We start from the raw sequence: 15,371 nt of genomic DNA on the forward strand, positions 1-15,371 counted from the left end.
TTTATCTAGAAAACTGACTTTATTAGTTTTAGAAGGGAATTTTTCATTAAAACTTCCTCAAGACTGCAGAGTTCTATAATTTTGAGTTTGAGGACAGGCCCAATAGTTTCTGTGCTTGGGATTTTAGGCAGAAAGATTCAAAGTATCTCCCTTTTTGTTTTCCTAGAGTTGGGTTGAAGGGATATGTTCTGGGTAAGAGGATTAAGACCTTTTCAACTAGACAGACCGGGATGTCAGGAATCATAGCTACTATTTCCTGGGGAACTCTTGCAAAAAGAAATAGGCCAGAAGGGATTTATATTGTCACCTTTTCTATTTTACAGTACTGTACATATAAAAAGAAATATTATTAGTGATACGGGTTAATGTATCTTTATCTTGCAAGAACAGACCGGGATTTTGGAGAAATTTTTCAACACCAGAGAATGATACTCACCTGGAACTGAAGGCAGCTGGAAAGAAAAAATCTACTCCCTTTTGGAGGATTTATGCCCAGTTTACCAAGAAAAAAAAGGCAGAAGAAAGGAAAATTGACAGAGTATCTCAGTACTAACAATTTTCCCCAGTCTAATATGCTGTAGATATTTTAGCTGTTATTCATTCCCTGCAGGATAATAAGAATTGTAGTTAAAAGCATTTTTAAATGAAAGTTTAGATTTCTGTGTTTTGGCAGACTGTGGTAAAAGTTTCTTCTGATTATTTGAACAGTATTTCTCCAAAGGACAGCCTATCCAGATATGGTTTCCCACTGTTCCCAGAATAGGATGCAACAGCCAGAATCTAAAAAAATTGATAGAGTAACTCTTCAGGTTCTAAACTATTGTCAGAATACAAAGAAGAAGCAGGCATTAGAAATGAAATGTTAATCATTTCTATCTCCCATCTCATGCAGGTAAAGTTATCAGTAATGGAAAACATTCTAAGCTGTCCTATGGACTCTTGAATCTATTATTGAATTTTACTTCCAGTTTAAACCTAAAGTTGATAAAAGAAACATAAAGCATGGCCAAAAGTCCAGGAATGCAGCTTTGGCTTTTTTATTAAAGCCAGATGTACTAAGCTGTGGTAGAAGACACAATAGTGTTCTCAAATCTATTTTGCAAAAACTTCACAATTGAAAAAAAAACAAAGCACATTCACAAAAAAAGTTAATGTGTGATGGTCCTCCTCTGCCAGTTACACTCAGTACAGAAACATTTTTGCCACACCAGCGTAACAAGGATGAACATAATATAACTTTATTGTGTGGGAAAGAATTATTATAAAAGTGTTTATTTTTATTATTCAAATGTTATGCACCAAAATATATTTATTTCAAATGTAGGAGACTAAGCCTACTGGAGTAGCTGTTAGCCATGAAAGCTCTCCAAGTGATTCTGGATCCACCAGAATCTTTTGCAACCCAACCTATCTCTCGTAAGTATTATCATGGGGGGAAATAAAAGCCTGAAGGCTAGGGAGATATCCATTGCTTTAACCATTTATATTTGTTTCAAGAAAACTCTTTCTTCCAGTGAAAGAAAATTTCCTGACAGTTGTTAATATTCCGAAAATGAAAGACGTCTGCTCACGATGAAGGAGCTTAGAAAACTAGATACAAGGTTTATTTTCAGATTCTGAAAAATGCTAAGTACCGCATCAGCAGTTTAAATAATCAATATTTATAAGATAGGTACAAAAGTTATACTAAGTGTTGACTCTACCTAGTTTTTCATAGCAGTTATTTCAAGAAACATTTTTTTTAAAGAAAGCACAGATTACCTTGACAGTGCAGTTTGTTTGCGCTTGTCATTTCATAGTCAGTTGTTTTCAATGGTCAATGAAGATTCAACAAAATCTAAGTCATTTACATAATATTAATTTCTTCCCTACTTTCAAAATGCAGATAAAGAATCAGAGGACTGAAAACATGCCTTCTTTCCTCCCTCCCTCCCCTTTTTCTATGCCAATGGACTCATTGTAATCCATATAACTATTTAGCTCTTATGGACTGACACAGGAAGATGACAGTGTTTGTTTTTTCCTTAGCTCATTTAATTTTCAATGGCTTGGTACATACTGGAAATAATCATATTCTTTTATATAACATGCCATACACTACAAATTAATATTCTACGTAGTCTGACATATGGGCGTCAAGCTATTTTCCAAGCGCCTGAAGGCAGGACAAGAAGCAACGAGTGGAAACTAAGCAAGGAGAGAAGCAACCTAGAACTAAGGAGCAACTTCCTGACAGTTAGAACAATTAGCCAGTGGAACAACCTGCCTCCAGAAGTGGTGAATGTTCCAACACTGGAGGTTTTTAAGAAGAGACTGGACAGCCATTTGTCCGAAATGGTATAGGGTTTCCTGCCTGAGCAGGGGGTTGGACTAGATGACCTCCAAGGTCCCTTCCAACTTTACTATTATTATTATTATTATTTTTATTATAGCATATATGAAAAACTTCAAAAGATGGAAGAGACTCAAAAGATCTATATAAGAAATACCATGGCTTTGGTATTTCTATGTAAGAAATTTCCTACATGGCTTTGGACCAGGATATCCAAAGGAATGCCTGTTGCATCTCCCACTTGTCTACATTCTGAGATAATCTGAGCCCCCTCATTCGGGTCTCTGCGCTGATATGAGATGGGCAGTAACTGAAAAAAGCCCCTTCTCAATTTATGATGTTCTCTCACCAGAGCTCACTTGAATGTTGCTATTTGTACCAGAAGAAGACAATTTTATTTAAACATTTAATTCTGCTGTCTACTTTGCTGCCAGTTTTAATCTGTAGATAGAAGAGGAAGTGGGTTAGAAGTTGGACATTTGATTTAAAGCCCCATCACAATGCAATATAAGGCTCCCTCTTTTCTATCTTCTATTAGGGAGAATATTTCTGTCATTTTGTGAATAAGACATCTGTTCATGAAATGAAACATACCATACCAAATGCATATTTGCCCGTGCAACTTCCTTAAAATAACATGGTATTTATGCAGTATTTCTGATAAAAAAATATTTGCAAATGCTCCGACGTGTTTGCCACAACATGGCATACAACTATGAATATGCAACTCCTACAAGGTTCAATAGGATTTTGTACAATTTTGTACAATTACACAATCTTACAATTAGTTTGTGGCAAAATTTATCAGCTAATAGTGACTAATATCACTCTCTGGTAAATGTATTTTCAGTGCTTCAGTGTGAAAAATATAATTTAAAAGATGACTTTTATTCTCAGCTACTGCAAACCCGGCATGTAATTATTACCTTGGGAAAACATGAATGCAGCAGCAGTAATGATGCATTATTAAATGAAAATAAAAGGAGTGATTTCCTTAAAAGGAAACCGCCTGCTCTTTAACTGTATTTTATCATGTTTCTATCACTCCACAGGTCCCTTCTAAATATCTTTTTGTTTTATTCTCTCAAAATAAGGCTGTAATTTTTTAAAAAACCATACCTTAACACAGATAATCAAAGAATGACTATTTCAATTTCTGAAAAAATTAAAAATAACTAGTGAAATATTTTTAATATCAATGAACACATCCTTAAGCATTATTTTATGGATTCTTGCTCATATCTACACACTGCCGGGCATCAGCAACGGCTTCAGGCACTCGGACAATCATATTGTTCATATATTTCTTCAAGCAAATTTGACAGCCCAAACGTGACCTAGAGAAGGGAAAAAGCATATTGTATGAATGACAATATTATAACATTCCACTACTGTAATATTACAATTATAGGTAATCCTCAACTTCAAATCATTCTTTTTGTTTGAAGCTGCAATGGCACTGAAAAATGTGACTTACGATTGTTTTTCACACTTACGTTGCAGCATCCCATGGTCATGTGATCAAAATTCAGATGCCTGACAACTGGCTCATATTTATGACAGTTGCAGTATCCCGTGAATATGTGATCATCTTTGTGATCTTCAATGCGGAAGCCAGATTTACCTGACAAATGTGTCACTAATTTAACAAGTGCAGTGATTCATTTAACAACTATGGCAAGAAAGGCCATAAAATGGGGCAAAACTCACTTAATAACTATCTCGCTTAGCAGCAGAAATTTTGGGCTCAGTTACAAGCACAAAATATATTAGAAAAATATATTGATGAAGGATAAGAAGCTAAAGTCTACTCAGTATGATATGCAAGGACAGAAAACTGAAAAGTCTCTATATATTTAGCCTTAAGCCAGCCTTTCCCAACTTGGGACCCTCCAGTTGTACAGACTTCAAAACCCATAATTCTCAACAGTGATCATTTTGTCTGGCAGCTGTAGCTTCTACATCTGGAAAGGGGCTTGAACGGGGAAGACTAATTGGACAGTTCAATTTGCTTTGTATATTCACTTCTGTGCATATTTTCTAGCTAAAGGAGAAAAGATAAACATCAAATTTTCTATATCCAATCTGTATAGCATATATTGTAATTAACTTTATACAACTTTATAAAATAACTTTGATGTAAAATCCAAGAATTCATAATAGAGAAATATTTCCTTTTGGTTTATACAAGAATATGGAAAAAAAAGTTTACAAAGCTTATGGAAGTTTCATGGAAGACTAACTTAAATAAATGAATTTCTTGTTGTGAAAATCTAACATTGTTTTAGATATTAATTCTGAGAAGACACTAAGCAAATCTTGGAAAGGTAAAGAAAATAGACATATACCAACATTGGACAAGAAACATTCCTGCTCTTTAAAGGCCAAAGTCAAGAGCCTAAGTATGGACAACAAAAGTCAACTTTGCAAATAGGTTTGGATTAAACTCGTAAACAACCATTAACTAAATGCTGAAACAAAAATGTTCAATCCTCTCCTGACTTGATAACTGATAATACTTTGCACATAAAAAAGTAGATAATAAAATCAGCAAGGATAATAAACACACTAGCTACTGGGACATTTGAAATTTTGAATTTTGAAAGTAGTAGTAAATTTTCTACCAAAATGTCCATTAATGACAGGCACAATGAGTATGTTCCATCAAAAAATGTTAATGAAGTCAATTCATACCACATCCTACAGCACTGCCACCTCCGCTCCCTATTATCCCAGGGCATCTTAGTTTTCTAAGCAAGGAGCACATTTAAACAGAACTCTGGACAGCTGTACACCATTCTCTAAGAATGCTTATAAGCCTATATGCAATGCAGGAATATTTTAATAAATAAAATGATACCATATTTATGGTTTTTATATTTGAACTGTATACCACCCAGAATTACTGTGTGACTGAGATGGGTGGTCTCTAAATCTGAAGTATAAATAAATAAATCTCTCCTTTTAAAATTAAAAAAATAAAATAAAGAAAAGGAGCATGATGTCTGTCAAAAGTAATTTCCATGGGCAGATAGGCACTGCTTGTCCTTCACTTAAGCAGCACGTGGTCAATTGAATAAAAACAGTGAAGATATTTTCAACGATTTTATGTTGATTCCACCTTACCTTTCTGTCAAGCCGTAGGCAAGGTCCAGCATATCCATTTCTTCATCTGTAATTACATCTAATTTTTCAAATATGTGGTCTTCAAAGATTAAGTGACATGTAGAACAGGCAAGTGTTCCTTCACATGCTCCTAAAGATAAATTAGGTACATGTTTAATTCATTACCTTTCAACATCATTTTGTGTTCATCATTCAACATCAACAACATAATCCCATTCATTAATGTGAGACAGTCACCTTCATACAGAAACCTGGCAGTATATAAAGTGCATGATTTTTGAGGGGAGAGATAATGGAAGGATTAATGTTATCTCTTCCTGAGAATTAACATTTCACAGGCATTATGGCAAACAATGTATTAAATAAGCTTAAGGTGCTATGAGAGTTGCAACACAAATTATTTTATTAACAGAAAGCAACAGTCTTGTCTGCAATTTCAGCAAAGTTATTCACACTAGAGGTACTATATTCGAATAAATCTTTCACAAATCAGACCACTTTCAGAACTATTTTAATTGAACACATCTGAGGACATAAGGTTGAAGAAGGCAGTTACAATATTTGTACAATATAGTTTAAAGAGATTGTATGAAGCATCATAGGCATCATCAATTAATAATCACAGATCAGGATAACATAGGCAGAAGATATATCTATGCTTATAATACAGATAAACTACAACTGTAAAGCCAAAATAAAAAAAAAGATAAAACATGAAAATAGTGTTGTAATAGCAATAGCATCTTTAATTGAACAAGAATTATGCTAAGCAAGAGAAGGATTTCATCAAACAGGCAAATATTTAAAGCGTTAAATGTCAACATATTATCTGTATGCCTGCTATGCCCCCTACTGACAAAAAAGCTGGAACAGATATTTTCTTTTTTAGGCATTATCAATGAATGTAATTGATCATTTTTTAGAGGACTGAATGTGGACAATTAAACTTTTCAATTTTACTTTCTGTATCTGGAATATTAAAAAGTATGAAGTCAGTTTTAAGATACCATATCAATCCACTGTGCTAACACGTGCAAATTAGTCTTTAAGACTAATTTTTTGTTTTCTGGGAAATGTTACCCTTAAATCTTTTCTGACATTTCTAGCCCTGTTAATCACAATGTAACTACCATTTAAAATGTTTGCTGTTGTACTGCCTATATGTTGTAAACTTTCATAACTCACTGAAAAAGACTGTATTAAAATATTTGTGAATAAACACATTTCATAAAGTGATACTAGACTAATGCAATGCATTAGAGAACTTTGATGAGATAAAGCTTCAAATAACCAAAACCAGAAGGATCACATGTCTGAGGCCAAAGAAGAAGGCAGGTTAAATGGTATAGCAAAGATAGCAATATAAACAGAAAAAAAATCACTAATTATATGAGATTCAGAAGAATTCACATATTTTATTTAAGCCATAATGCAGTTTATTTGCTTTTGGCTTAGGATTACCTGTGGATCCCTATGATTGCATTTGTAAATGTTCGTTGATATGTTACAATTATTTTAAAATTTGCTCCTATAGCCTGTCCAAAAATTATGGTAAGAATATGGTTTAACACAATGTACAAATCCAGCTTTGGGTGTCCAAATTCAGCTATATAACCAAGATTCCTCCATTATACATAGAGGATGCTTTCAAACTGAGGAATAGAGTTGACTACAACTAAAGAAGTTATATACAGGTAGTCTTCTCAATGATCATTCATTCATCAACCGTTCAAAATTATGACAATGCTGAACAATGAGACTAAGAACCAATGCCTGAAGTTATTGCTGTTGCAATACCCCTGCAGTCATGTGACTTGCGATGTGACCTTTTTGGCAGTCCATTTGCAATTATGCAGGTTGCCAAGCACCCATGATCATCATTTGAAATCTTTCCTGTTGGTTTTCCCAGAAAGTCAATGGAAAAATGTCATTTTGGGGGATGGAACTTTTTCAACCATCTATTTGGGAGCCAAATGGGATTTTGGCACATGGCGCTTACAGTCTGGGTATTTGAAGCCAGCCTGCCAGACTGATTTTGCCTCACATGGGCCAAATCCATCTGGCCATATGCAGCAGTTCTGTGCACAGAGGGGAGCTACCTGCCCCCCTTTGGCAGGGAGCTCTTTCATTCCATTCACTTAACCACCACAAAGGGGAGAGCTGGTATTGTGGCTGTTGAGCAAGGTGGTCATGTGGGCATCTTGCTTAAAGACTGCAATGTCTTAAAACCAATATTCCAGGCTCAGTTGTGGTTGTAAATTGAGGAGTACTTGTAGAAGAATAAATTACAATTCACTAATAGTGACTGATGTCAGAACACATTACTGTTGAAGAGTTACACAAACCAACAATATTCTTTTTCCTAATTTTAGCAAAAAAAAAAAAAAATACTTATAGCAGTGCTGCTGCTTAGAAATGGTTAATTCTGAATCAAGTCAGTTTCAATTCTTTTTTTATATATATATAAAAAAACCCAACTTAAATTTCTTAGGAAAGGAAACACATTTACTTACCAAATCCATCTATGTCTAGATTGTTATCTATCACAACATCTAGAAGAGAATCTCCAACCTTTCCTTTGGCTGTTAATTTATCACCATCTCGATTTATAAAGTGCACTGTAACTTTTTCTTCCGAGCTGAAAAAAAATTCAGTACCTAATTGTTCTCTTTTAATCCAATTTTTTACAAAATTGTTTTTCAGTACAGTAAATATTAGTTTACGGAGATTAAATATATTTATTTAAAAAACTTATATGGTTCCTACCTTATACATGATAATCTTAGGTGACTCTCAATGACATTCAACAGAAACAAAATAAAATTTCTCAACAAATATTATAATGGAACTGTCTTCAGAATTAGATACCAATAATAAGCTAGAATAAGGCTGAAGAAAATTGGGGTTTTTATTTATTAGATAGGATTTTATATTACTAATTAAAATAGAATATACTCAAATAGACAAGATGTGTATTTTGAATACTAGATTTTGTTATGAATTGAGATAAAGAAAACTTTGGTCACTTAAAACTTGGAAGTATAAATATTAAAACTTAAATTTGAATAATGATGGGAAATTAAAAATTGGGAAAAACAAATAAATAGGATATTGTCTATAAAGATTAAATGTAAAAATAATTAAGATGTATAAGCTAAAAATTTATTGATAAATGTAATAAGCATGTTTTTACTTAGTTTTTACTTAGAACTGTATTAGCTTAAATATGAGACAGTAGATATTAAGGGGAAAAGAGAGGAAGTATTTGATGTTGAAATAAGGGAAATTTTGGTGATTAAATTTAAGACATTTGGAAATTAGTTGAAAATAAGGATGTTATATTGTATTATTAACTAGATGATGCAAGATGGTGGGAAATAGAATATACTTAAATAGATAAGATGTGTATCTTGAATATTAGACTTTGTTATGAATTGAGATAAAGGAAATTTTGGTTACCTAAAACTTGGAAATTATAAATATCAAATGTTAAATTTAAATACTGATGGGAAACTAAAAATTGGGAAAAACTAATAATAGGACATTGATTGTCTATAAAGATTGAATGTAAAAGCAACTAGGATATGTATAAGCTAAAAAATTATTGATAAATGTAATAATGCTATTTTTACTCAATTGATATAATAAGAACTATATTAGTTCAAATATGAGACAGTAGATATTAAGGGGAAAAGAGAGGAAATATTTGATGTGGTACCTTGAGATTTGTACTAAAGATTTTTGTATACTATTGAATTATCAATTAACCCAGCCACCACGTTGCTTTTTAAATACTTAAATGTAAAATTAAAAAATTAATAAAATACTACCCGCCCAAAAAAGGATTGAACTCCTGGCAGTGGGTAGAGTCAGCCTGCAATAATGCATCTAACCACTGCACACCACGGCTCCTACATAATCTATGTAGATTCCTTGCTTGTGTAACTAAGATGCAATTATAATAGCCAAGATATTACTTCATAATTCATCTCATCATAATAATAAATATAATTTATGTTAGGTACAGACTGGTACGCACTATGACCATTTAGAGTGGCACAGAAATCCCAAGATTAATAAATCTGCATTTATTAAGTTGAAGAAACAATAAGGCAAAATAATTAAAATGAAAGTATTACAACTGTGGACAATTAAAATGGCTGAATTATTTCAATTTTGCTACAACCTGCAACAGAAAAACTACTCACTCAGAGGTTAGAGACTGAGTATTTCCATAGCACCTATAAACATTTTTTATATTTATACCTCTAAGCAATCAAAGACTTTCAGCAGCCAGACATAATGCAAACAATACAAAACAGAAGTTAGAAATGGGGGGTGGCTTTGAAATTGTTAATTATTTCTAGAATATCCATAAGGTTATTTGTAATAATTTTAGGAACATCAATAAGTAGGGGCTACCATGATCAGTCCTGGGAGGTTGTTCCACAATATCTCTATTGCCACTGAGAAGCTGCATGTTCTTCCCTCAGCCCTTGAATCTCCTGAAAATGTGGGATCAGTTAAGAGTTTCTCCTTGTTTGATCTAACTGGTTTGGCCAGTACTAGTTGGACTTTCTTTCTGGATATACTGGATTCAGGCTATTGAATCTGTATAGGCAAGGGTTTTTTTTTTTTTTTTTTGTTCATAGAATGTAGAACCTAACTGACCACAATGAGTCATGTTAAAAAGAATAAGAGACCCTGAAACTGGATACTATTGGAATGAGATGAAGATTAAACCAGATTTTTTTAAAAAAAAAGTTTAGATGGCAATAGGAAACCATTTCCATGTTGTTCCCAAGAGCACAGAGATACACCTACACTGTTAACAAGATTCAAGTTTTACCTTGAAGGATACTTCATTATACTTAGCCTTTCTGATATCAAATATGATATTCAAGTGCACACAAATGCATATGATAGATATTTATTATTTCAATGTATATGGATGACTCTGGACAGATAATCACCATCAACTTTCCAGGTCATTATTAGTGGCAGAGGAGTAGCAGTTATTAGTTAATTGTCAAATTGTGAACAGTGTATCCCAGCATCGTGCCAACAGTTGATTAAATAGCTACTGAACTAGGGGGACTAAAGCCCTCTGGAGTGCCCGCCCTTATTCCTGATTTGGCGCTTTAAATAAACAACTGATGTTGATCCACTGTAAGTCCAACTAAGCTGAAAGAATCAGAAATCTTGCACAAATATAAAATAGGCGCTACTGTATCAACATGGATGGAATCCAATATGCAGAACTTATGTGAGTTATTCTTTCCATGTCCATAGGACTGAGGCATCCTCCAGACCAGATCTGGAATGCTTAGAAAATGTTTTTCTCTCCTTTGCAGAAAGAAAGTGCAACTACCAGAGAGTGGATTACACAAGTTTAGGAGTTATCTTGCAATAGTGGCAAGTTCTTACTTGATCTTTTCTTCCCCCATTTGAATTCACATTCTGGGCAGCCCAGTTTAAAAGAATAAGATGATCACTGTTGATTGAATTGTTTACATCAGACATGTCAAACACAAGGCCCGCGGGCTGGATCTGGCCCAGGAGGGCCCCAAATTTGGCTCCCAAAGCTGTTCCAGAAATGGCAAGGGACTGACCCCCATTGCCCCAGCTCTGGCCCACCCCAACCTGGCTGGCACCCTCCCGGCACATGCAAAGGAAATGGCGAGCACTTGGGGGCTGGTGGTGAGCAGCAGTAGCTGCAGCTTGTTTGCCTCACCCCGCACCGCCCGGCCTCACTCCGTCACGCCCGGCCACACCCTGCTTTGCCAGGTCTCTCCTTGTCTGGCTCTGCTTTGCCGGGCCATGCCTCACCACGCCCAGCCCCACTTGCAGGGCTTTGCCTCTCCTCACTGGGGCCAAGGAGTTCTATAAGCCTAGCACCCTGGGGCATGCTGGCCTGTGGGAAGAAAGGCGCGGAGATGAGAATATGCGGTGGCACAAACCAAGCATCGACGGCTTCCAGTAGCCATCTCCGTCATGTGGTGGGGCCGGATGCAGAGCTGCAGCCTGGAACTGCCGGCAGCCAGCAATGTGTGAGGCTCTGTGGCAGCTGGAAAGGCGAGGAGGAAGAGAAAGCAGGAAGGGTTTCTCTCTCTCTATATATGTGTGTGTTTGTGTGTGAGAGAGAGGGGGGGGGGGAGAGAGAGACTGAGCCAGCAGGGAAGCCAAAGTGTGGGGAACGGGAAGCGTTGCAGAGTAATCAAACTTACAAAAAGGGGCTCTCTCTCTCTCACACACACACACAGAGAGAGAGAGAGAGAGAGAGAGAGAGAGAGAGAGAGAGAGAGAGAGAGAAACCTTCCCTGCTTTCTCCTCCTTCTCGACCTTTCTCTCCAGCTGCCACAGAGCCTCACACATTGCCGGCCGCTGGCAGTTCCAGGCTATGGCTCTTTATCCGACGTGAATGCTGTGTTCCCCTCTCCAGCCCTACCACGTGACGGAGAGGGCAATGCTCGGCTTGAGCCTCCGTGCTCTCCCATCTCCCTGCCTTTCATCCCACAGGCCAGGGGCGGGTGGGCTGGGCCCCTTCTTTCGATCCCCCTCTAGGGTGGCCCTGAGGATCTAAAACTGACCACATTGTGGATGGCTGACATGAAGTCTAGATCAGCGCCATCCCCACCACCAGCACCTCCATGGCCAACTGCCTGGCATCACAGCCTTTGAGCGCTTCTCTTTCCCCACCCCTGCATGGGAAAGCCACGGCCACTGGCAGCAAAGAGAAGCAAGACGGCAAGACTGGATGCCAGGCAGTTTGCAGAAGGCCAGCGAAAAGGTGAGGCAATTTGGGAGGGTCGGGTTAGTCGCACTGTGATTCTCAGAAAAGTGAGAGGCCTGAAAGAAATATATGGAATTATCTTGAAAGGACTTCTGGGGAGATAGCTTGAAGCCATGTGTTGCATCGGGAAGGTGGTGTGCAGGCAGGCGAGAGAGTAAACTTGCAGATTGGCTTTGTGGTCTATTCTTGCAGCGTCCTCTCCCTAAAATCCAGCCAATAATAGAACTCTTTGGATTGAATGGGAAGTTAAGAGGTATTGGTGTGAATTGAAATTAAAAAGCGCTGCCAACCTCTCCCCCTTCCCTCGTCCCTTCCTAAGCACAGAAAGAGGGAGGGAGGGAAGGAAGGAGGGGAGGGAAACAGAAGAAAGAAAGGGAAGGAAAGAAGATGGGAATGAAAAGGAGGGAGGCAGGGAAGGAGGGGAGGGAGGAGGGAGGGAGGAAGGGAGATTGGAATGAGAGGAGGGAGGGTCTGAGGGAAGTCCTGCCTTAGCACTTGGCCATCAGCAGCCCTGTTGCCCTTTCACCATCACCTGGTGGTCTCCCATCCTATTGCTGAGGACGATTTGATTACAAAGCCAGGTCTCCTTGCATGGAGAGGGAGTGAGCCTCCCTCTGACCCACACACTTTGCCCTCCTGTACCCACCATGAGTAACCTGGCCAAGGAAAGCGAGCACAGCAGCAGCAGCCTCAAGGAGAAGGTAAGCGCAGTTGGGCTCCCCCTTGAGGAAGTGCAGCTGAGCTAGGCATGGCTGTGAGGTCCTGATGATGTGGGAGCTCAAGGGCTGGGCTGGGCACTTGACCTTCGCTGCCCAGAGCTCCAGGCAGTCCATGCCACAGTCCACGCCCCCCCGCATGGCCTGAAAGGGACAGTGAGGCTCCTCTAGTGAACCATGCCCTGGCGCTTGCCCCGGTCCCACTCCCTCTACCAGAGACCCTTGGATCTGCCCGTCCTGCCCAGGCCCACACAGGTGGCCCTGACGCAAGTGACTTGAGCTGGTCATGCCCACCCAGTAGGCCACACCTACCCCAGCCACACCCACTCGCCCCCCCACGGCAACCACAATGCTGATGCGGTCCTCAATGAAATTGAGTTTGACACCCCTGGTTTACAAGGAGAAACCATGGATTACTTCGCTTTCCCTTTAACTCTCAAAAAACAAAGGCTAACATATGTGTCTTATACAAGTAATTATTTTGTTTACACCATCCAACTTTCACATATGGAACAAGTAGCCACCTCATAAGATGAAACTCTAGTCTACACCTATGAAACTTTAGGCCATGGCATAGTTAATTGCAGCTTACTGAAAAGCATAGTTAGTAGGCTTCCATATTATATGCTTATGTAGTTCGCTAAGCCATAAACAAATGGTAAACAAATCTAAGTGAAAGTATTTTATGTAAAGTCAAAGTCACAAATTCTCTTCTGGATTAGATTGTTGTAGGAACACATTTGCCAATGATTAATAGAACTACGGTTTATCGGTTTTTCTGGGCTCCCACAATACACTTAGCTATAAATTGACCTCAGGGGCAACACCGGGGTCATATTACACAACCAGTTGTCGCAACCCAGGTACAAGACAATTGCGTGGATGACCGTGACCAAAGTCACGGTTGCCACTTTCTGTCACCTCCGAGCTGACGTAGCCCAAGTACTGCTCCGAGGCGAGCCCTACGCTTTTTTTCACCAGCCAATCCCGGGATTTTCCCTCACTTGGCGCTGTCAGTTCCCTGGGAACGAGAGAGAGAGGTGAGCGATCTGAGGTACCCGTCGCCCCACTTTCAACTGAGGCCGGGAAGGTTGACTTGGCGAAGACAGGACGGAGCTCCTACCTGAGCCCCCACGCCGCGTGGAAGGTCCGGCAAGACCCAAGGCGGGCGGCATTACTCCAGCTATTGCCAGTCCGGAAGGGAGCCGCCAGGACCCGCCAGCAAGAAGTCGGAGCGGCTCGAAAGAGACGACGAAAGCTGCTTAAAGTGGCCATGCTGTAACGGCGAATCCCCAAGCCAACGGAAAAGGGAGAGCGAGCGACTTCCGCTTATTACTTGCTGAAAGCCAAAGGTCGGTCCATTTAGCCAACCGGAATGCACGGCGACTATTCTCATAGGTTTTTACACTGCCGACGTCAGAGACGCCGCGAAATGCGCAAGAGTCCCTCGCATGTTAGACGGATTACGCGAATTACGGAAATGAAGCTTTCGGCGCATGCGTGCTAGGTGAGCGCTTGGGCTGGGAACCGCGCATGCTCGCCCTCGTTGATCTTCGGCTCCTTTTTAATTTAGGAATTTGGCGAACGTATAACAGCGCAATGGTGGTTTGTTTTATTAAGTATATTTAAACAAATGCCTAACCATGTCTTTAAGGTGTAACTTAGCTGTTTAATGGATTTTATATGTTTTCTAGAAGTGGTCAAAGTGTAATGATTAACAGATTTGGATTTCCGTTCGAGATCTATTGCTTTGTAGTTTTGGACATTTGGACAATTTATCTTAATGCAGGGATTTTTTTCATTTTGTAATCTCTATTAAATTAGCATATGTAATCTTTCACCAGTAGGGGGCAGAGCAAATCAAGGAAGGGAGCAACATTATGAGTTGTTAATGTGTAAATAATAATAATAATAATACATAATACTTAATGTAAAATGCTTCTCCTTCAGCGTTTGTTAGAAAGGCATATAAAAATATGCCTTTCTAACATATTGCCCTAACAGGCCCTTCTTCATTATCATATGCTACCATAAAATTATCATTACCTTAATTAATACCTTCATGTCTCCATAACATGAAAGAGAGGATAGCAAGTTTAATTCTAGAGATCACATGAGATTTGACAGAAAAGAAAAATCCTCATGCACAACCTGATATGTGTAAAAATCTAAATTACAGTTACTAAGCTTGGATAAAGAATATTAGACTTGCACTTAGCCAAAAAAACCTAACATAAGTTCCTGGCTCAGTATTTATTTATATCCTGCCTTTATTATTTTTACAAATAACTTAAAGCAGCGAACATATCTGATACACCTTTCTCCTCCTATTTTCCCCACAACCTTGTGACAGAAGTTGCACTAAGACAGAGTGACTGGCCCAAAATCACCCAGCTGGCTTTCA

The 15,371-nt window shown here is 38.4% G+C and overlaps 1 protein-coding gene across 1 annotated transcript; it reads right to left on the minus strand.

Moving 5' to 3' along the window:
- Positions 1–3,389: 3,389 nt before the first annotated feature.
- Positions 3,390–14,376, minus strand: FDX1 (ferredoxin 1). Its single transcript, XM_039351517.1, has 4 exons — positions 14,091–14,376; positions 7,972–8,096; positions 5,459–5,588; positions 3,390–3,669 (listed from the first exon to the last, which is right to left on the minus strand). Exons 1-4 carry the CDS (start codon positions 14,240–14,242, stop codon positions 3,555–3,557), a joined length of 522 nt encoding a protein of 173 aa, XP_039207451.1. The 5' UTR covers positions 14,243–14,376; the 3' UTR covers positions 3,390–3,554.
- Positions 14,377–15,371: the final 995 nt, after the last annotated feature.

This window comes from Crotalus tigris, unplaced genomic scaffold (assembly GCF_016545835.1).
Source record: "Crotalus tigris isolate CLP2741 ecotype Arizona unplaced genomic scaffold, ASM1654583v1 scf7180000018371.15429387391:27106975, whole genome shotgun sequence".
Lineage (NCBI taxonomy): Eukaryota > Metazoa > Chordata > Lepidosauria > Squamata > Viperidae > Crotalus > Crotalus tigris.